The following is a 6,625-nucleotide window of genomic DNA, read 5'->3' on the forward strand; positions in this document are numbered from 1 at the left end:
GAAACCATCACCGAGGGCTCCCACTGTAAGCTGCAATTTCCAGAAGGTCAGATCCCAGGGGTCTTCTGGGCACTAGTGTGAGGCCTCTTTGCCTATAGCAACCAAGCCATTCTTGCAGGGAGAACTATTTTTAGAGAACTTTGAGAATGTTCAGAGCATTGGCAGTTTGAAAACTGTCTTCTCATGGCGGGAGAGGATCCTCCCCAGAGAAGTTGTCTCTGGCCCAGAGGCTAGGTGACTTGCTCTCCCTCCAAGTTACCACAGTCCTCTGCGCTTTTCTGCTCCGGACACAGTGAGGCCACTGTCTTCTTTTCTGTTTTCCTCCTTCCCCCAGGCTGCGGGCTCCCAGAGAGCCAGGCCATATTCTTCTTGCACCCTCGGCAAAGCACAGTTAACTAGCAGCTGCGATGCTGTGGGCAGCTGCTTCCCACACCCAAGGCCCACCCATCAGACCCTGAAAAACGAATCCAGACCAGACTCCACCATCTCCCGGGCCTCCGCGGCGCCAGGGGGCGCTGTGGGCGCTGGGTCCACGCTCCCCGGGCGCCTGGGACCTAAGGTACCCGCCCCACCTACGCGATGGGCTCCGAGGTGGCCCAGCTGCTGGAGGCTGCTGATTTCGCGGCCCGCAAGCACCAACGGCAGCGGCGGAAGGACCCCGAAGGGACCCCCTACATCAACCACCCTATCGGTGGGCGCGCCGCCGGGGGAGCCACGGCTGTAGCCTCCTGGGGTTGGGGACCGGGAAGGGAACGCGGAGGGCGCGCAACTCCTCGGGCACCTAGTCGGTACCAGGCTTTGTGCCAGGCACAGTTCGTGTTTAAGACTCACAGCGACCTGGGGCGGTCGGCATGGCTGTTCCCAGTGTACAGTGGACATCCAAAAAAAAAAAAGTAAAGGACTTGCCCACGGTCACCCCGCTAGTGAGGGGCGGCCTCCTCTGGCTCTGCAGAACCCACATCACGCCGCCCTGAACCCCTCCTGACTTCCTGCTTTGCCCCGTCAGGTGTGGCTCGGATCCTGACCCACGAGGCGGGGATCACTGACATTGTGGTGTTACAGGTAACTTTCCTCCTCTGCTAGGAGGCTGGGCTGGGGATCAGGGGCCCCAGTCAGCTTCGGGCACCCCTTGGCAGGCGTCCCAGGACTAAGTGGGAGCCTGTCCGCAGGCAGCCCTGCTCCATGACACAGTGGAGGACACAGACACCACCCTGGATGAGGTGGAGCTGCACTTTGGAGACCAAGTGCGGCGCCTGGTGGAGGAGGTGACAGATGACAAGACTCTGCCCAAGCTGGAGAGAAAGCGGCTGCAGGTGGAGCAGGCACCCCAGAGCAGCCCCGGAGCTAAACTGGTGAAGCTGGCAGATAAGCTGTACAATCTGAGGGACCTGAATCGCTGCACCCCAGAGGGTACGCTCTCCCCCCCCCCCACCCCTGCTCTGAGTGAAAAAGGAGGGGTATCCATCTTGAAAGCACAGGTTGGTCAGTTCCCCTGGAATAAAAGCCCAAGTGTTCTTGTTAATTCCCTAGACTAATCTTACTAGACCCTTCTGATCTTTCATACGGTAGAAATACAGAAGCTGGGCCAACGGGAAGTTTTCAGCACAAATCCTTCCATCAGGAACTCATGGCCCCTCGCCAAGCCCCTCAGGAAGTGGGCAAAATCCAGGGCACTCCTGGACATCAACAGGAGCGGTTTTCTGTCCACTTTTACGCAGGATGGTCTGAACACCGAGTCCAGGAATACTTCGAGTGGGCAGCACAGGTGGTGAAGGGGCTCCAGGGAACAAACCGACAGCTGGAAGAGGCCCTAAGGCAGCTGTTTAAGGAGCGGGGGCTGACACTCTGAGTGGTGCTTGGAGCCATCCTTGCCCAGGCCAGAGAAGATGCATACTCCAGCCTTTCCATGCCTCCCAAGCTCTCTCCCTGGTTCGCTCAGCACAGATATTAGAGACCAAATACACTTGTCTTTTCTGACTCTGAAGATCTACCAACTAAGCTGAGCCCCAGGTTGTGGGATGATGCGCCCCATCCATTTCTAATGCATTCACTGCCCCTCTCCAGGCCTTGGGTCTCTTTGTTGTTTTGCAAGGTGGGATCTCTGGCCCCTCAGGGACTTAGGCTTATCTATAAATGCTGGTCTGAAAGTCATTATGCAAAATAAAATATTTGGATAAAGCTTTGAGTTGCTGCTGCTCCTCTTCCAGCCTCCCCAGTGGGGAACTGATGTGTGTATGTGTGTGTCGGGAGGAGATATCTGCCCTTCATTAGGGCAGGGTTCCAACTGTGTACCCTCTGGGATAGGTCCCTCAGGTTGAGGGCCTGAACCCCCTCAGAGCTTGGTTTCCTTATCAGTGGGATAGGTTGTGTAACTATCAGGGTTGAGCTAGGTGACATGCCTGACACATAGATGCTCAGAAATTGGTAGGCTTCCTCACTGAGGAAGTCGGGTGGGAAAGAAGTTGACATATGGATTGACATATGTATTGGAAAGAAGTGCCACCCTGCTTACTGGCAGGTCTGCTCAGCAGAGTCCCCAGCAGCAACATGATAGGGCCTGTGAGGGGGGGAGGGTCCCTCATACCCCGGTTGCCACGGAAACCTGCTGCGATTGGCACCCCACCCTGTCTCACCATCATCCCATCTCTGATTCCTTTTGTTGCTAAGCGACAGGAACTTCCAGGTGCCCCAGGAAGTGGCCTGGGAACTGACCAACCCTTGAAACCCATCAGGGTCTGGGAGAAGGGGCAGAGCTTTTCGAGGCGTCCACCTGAAGGGATCAAGTGAAGTGTTGTTGATCACTGCTGAGCAGCTGAGGGTTATTCAGTTCAGTTCAGTTCAGTTCAGTTGCTCAGTCGTCTCTGCAACCCCATGAATCACAGCACGCCAGGCCTCCCTGTCCATCACCAACTCCCAGAGTTTACTCAAACTCATGCCCATCGAGTCGGTGATGCCATCCAGCCATCTCATCCTCTGTCGTCCCCTTCTCCTCCTGCCCCCAATCCCTCCCAGCATCAGGGTCTTTTCCAATGAGTCAACTCTTCGTATGAGATGGCCAAAGTATTGGAGTTTCAGCTTCAGCATCAGTCCTTCCAATGAACACCCAGGACTGATCTCCTTTAGGATGGACTGGTTGGATGAGGGTTATTAGCCCACTCTAAACAGGTACACTTGCGGGGGTGAGGAGGGTTGTTAGGTCAAAGGCCACTTCCTGGTCACAAGATGATTGATGTTTTCTTTTCACATGTGTTTCCTAATTGTTCTTTATAATAACTGGATGAGATAGGCAGGGTAGGGATTATTGTTCTCACTTTACAAAGATGCAATATGAAGCTCAGAGAGGTGAGAAGACCTGTTAATGACTAAACAGAGTAGTGTCAAAATCAAGACCAGACTCCCTCTTTTTGCCACTCTGAGCCTTTTTAACCAAACAAGATGGACCACAATTGAGGTTAACTCCAACCACGCTAGGACGCCCCTGGTGGCTCAGTGGTAAAGTCTGCCTGTCAAGGCAGGGTACAGGGGTTTGATCCATGGTCCGGGAAGATTCCACAAGGCGTGCAGCAACTAAGCCCGTGTGGAGCAATGACTATCTCCATGCCCTAGGGCCCACACACTGCATCTACTGAAGCCTGCGCATGCCTAGAGCCTGTGCTCCATAAGCGAAGCCACCACCACAATGAGAAGCCTGCACACTATAACAAACAGTAGCCCCTGCTTACCACAACTAGAGAAAGCCTTCGAGCAGCAACAAACACCCAATGCAAGCAAAAACAGTCTATATGAACCAAAGTACAACCATTGACATCAGGAAATTAATGTTAATACATTACTACCTTAAATCTCCGAGATAGAGGGCTTCACAATTTACTTGTATGCTTACGTTGGCTTTTGCTGGGCTGGGAATATGTCTGGGGACTTTCCAAGCAGTCCAGTGGTTAAGACTGTGCTCTCACTGCCAAGGGCCTGGGTTGAATCCCTGGTTGGGGAACTAAAAATCCCATAAGCCTTGCAGCATGGCCAAAACAAAAAACAATTTTGCTTCTGGCCTAGAATTAGGTCAACAGAGATTCCTGGCCCCTCCGAGGATCTGTCCTTTTCTCCGGATCTGCACGGCCTCATCTTTTGCTCATGGCAGAAGATGAGGTAGTTGTTCTCTCCTTTCGTAGTCAAAGGAGATTTCCTCTTGAGTATGACTATGCTTTTACATTTTTAATATTTTATTTAGCATTCTGAAGCATTAGTTGAGGGGGCAACAGGACAAGTGTCTACTCATTCAGTTTGAAGGCACTTCCCCAGGCATTCTGACAAAGTAAACCTGTCTTTCCTCCATCAGTGAGCTTTGCAGGCCTCCATGCTGAATGCTGTGTCTTCCATCTTCAACCCTGTCATGTTCCAAATGCCAAGGAAGCCTCATTCCCACCCCCACACAGGCTTCCTGTGCCTCGTTGTTGTTCAGTCGCTTAGCCTCAGATGCCTTTGCAACCCCATGGACTGCAGCATGCCAGGCTTCCCTGTCCTTCACCATCTCCCAGAGCTTGCTCAAACTCATGTTCGTTGAGTTGATGATGCCATCCAACCATCTCATCCTCTGTCATCCCCTTCTCCTCCTCCCTTCAATCTTTCCTAGCATCAGGGTCTTTTTCAATGAGTCAGCTCTTTGCATCAGGTGGCCAAAGTATTGGAGCTTCACCTTCAACATCGGTCCTTCCAATTAATATTCAGGATTGATTTCCTTTAGGATTGACTGGTTTGATCTCCTTGCAGTCCGAGGGACTCTCAAGAGTCTTCTCCAACAACACTGTTGGAAAGCATCAATTCTTTGGCGCTCAGCCTTCTTTATGGTCTAACTCTCACATTTATACAGGACTACTGGAAAAACCATAGCTTTGACTATATGAACCTTTGTTGGCCAAGTAATGTCTCTGCTTTTTAATATGCAGTCTAGGTTGGTCATAACTTTCCTTCCAAGGAGCAAGCGTCTTTTAATTTCATGGCTGCAGTCAGAATCTGCAGTGATTTTGGAGCCCCCAAAAATGAAGTCTCTGTTTCCCGTGCCTACTCCTAATTTCAGAGTTCTTTCAGTTCAGGTTTGTTCTCAACTAGCAATGTCTAGCAGATGGTGATTGCAGTCATGAAATTAAAAGATGCTTGCTCCTTGGAAGGAAGGTTATGGCCAACCTAGATAGCGTATTAAAAAGCAGAGACATTACTTTGCCAACAAAGGTCCGTCTAGTCAAAGCTATGGTTTTCCAGTGGTCATGTACAGATGTGAGAGTTGGACTGTGAAGAAAGCTGAGTGCCAAAAAATTGATGCTTTTGAACTGTGCTGTTGGAGAAGACTCTTGAGAGTCCCTTAGACTGCAAGGAGATCCAACCAGTCCATCCTGAAGGAGATCAGCCCTGGGTGTTCATTGGAAGGCCTGATGCTGAAGCTGAAACTCCAATACTTGGGCCACCTCATGCAAAGAGTTGACTCATTGGAAAAGACCCTGATGTTGGGAGGGATTGGGGCCAGGAGGAGAAGGGGATGACAGAGAATGAGATGGCTGGATGGCATCACCGACTCGATGGACATGACTTTGAGTAGACTGAACTGAACTGAGCAATGTCTAAGTCAGGAGCCAAAAATGGATGGACACTCTTTGCAGAATCACTTGGTCCTGGCAACTGTTAACGATCAATTTCCCTCTGACCCTAAGTAAAATTGAGGTTTGATGTGAAGGATCTAGTCTGTCCTCTATCATGTTGTTGTTGTTGTTGTTTTTTCCTGTAAGAATTGCTCCTTGAAGTATTTGTTCTTTGTACACATTTTTTTGTTAGGGAAAAGCAAAAATTTAGTTCAAAAATCTCTCTTTTGGATGGGAAGCCTCATTCCTACCACTCACACTATGATTTCCTTCCTCTGAGTGCATGAACATCATTAGTTAAACATGGTGACAGTGTGGTACACAGGTCAATTTCAGGGTAAGGATGTCAGTCTCTCCACACAGGTTATACTCATCCCCTAGGCAAGCTGAATCAGAGTGCAGTGTGGCCTGCCCACCCTGCACAGGGGGGCCCACTAAGTCAGTTGTTCTCTTCATGGTTCCAGCTGGCCACATAGCCCTCCGTTCTTCCTGGACACAAAATGGCTCTCCATGGGTAGAGAGTTCCAGAGAGGAATAGAATCCTATCCATTGCCAGTGGTTGAAGTTGTTTCTCTCATGTCCTGGTTCTGTGTGTGTGTGTGTTTTTAATGTGTTTTATTTCACTGAAAATGGATTTGTGCAATAGCCTGGTATCGATATTGTATAGTGGAAAGAACGCTAAATTGGCTCTGCCACTGACATGGGGGAGTTCATGTAACCTCTGTGGGTCTCAGCTTATTTGTAAAATGAGAGGGTTGGACTAAATGAGCTCTACATGCCTTTCTGGAACACCATGTGTGTTTGTAATTGAAGAGAAATTCCATGTTCCTTAACAGAGGATCCTGCATTGAAAGCAGGCACTCGCTCATGGGCAAACGGTATCTGCCCCCAGGGCTCTTTCCTCTCAAATTCTCCCTTACTCCTAAGGCCCCTGGTTGATTTTTTTTAAAAAATTAAACACTGAGAAATATTAATTAGAAGTTAAACATTAGGTT

General features: G+C 50.2%; 1 protein-coding gene across 1 annotated transcript; it reads left to right on the forward strand.

Annotated features, from left to right (window-relative positions):
* Window positions 1–535: 535 nt before the first annotated feature.
* Window positions 536–2,178, forward strand: HDDC3 (HD domain containing 3). The gene is made up of 4 exons (XM_061158741.1): window positions 536–691; window positions 1,007–1,062; window positions 1,170–1,410; window positions 1,719–2,178. The coding sequence occupies exons 1-4, from the start codon at window positions 580–582 to the stop codon at window positions 1,847–1,849; spliced, it is 540 nt and encodes a 179-aa protein (XP_061014724.1). The 5' UTR covers window positions 536–579; the 3' UTR covers window positions 1,850–2,178.
* The last annotated feature ends 4,447 nt before the right edge of the window (window positions 2,179–6,625 follow it).

This window comes from Dama dama, chromosome 13, assembly GCF_033118175.1.
Source record: "Dama dama isolate Ldn47 chromosome 13, ASM3311817v1, whole genome shotgun sequence".
In the NCBI taxonomy this organism is placed as follows: domain Eukaryota; kingdom Metazoa; phylum Chordata; class Mammalia; order Artiodactyla; family Cervidae; genus Dama; species Dama dama.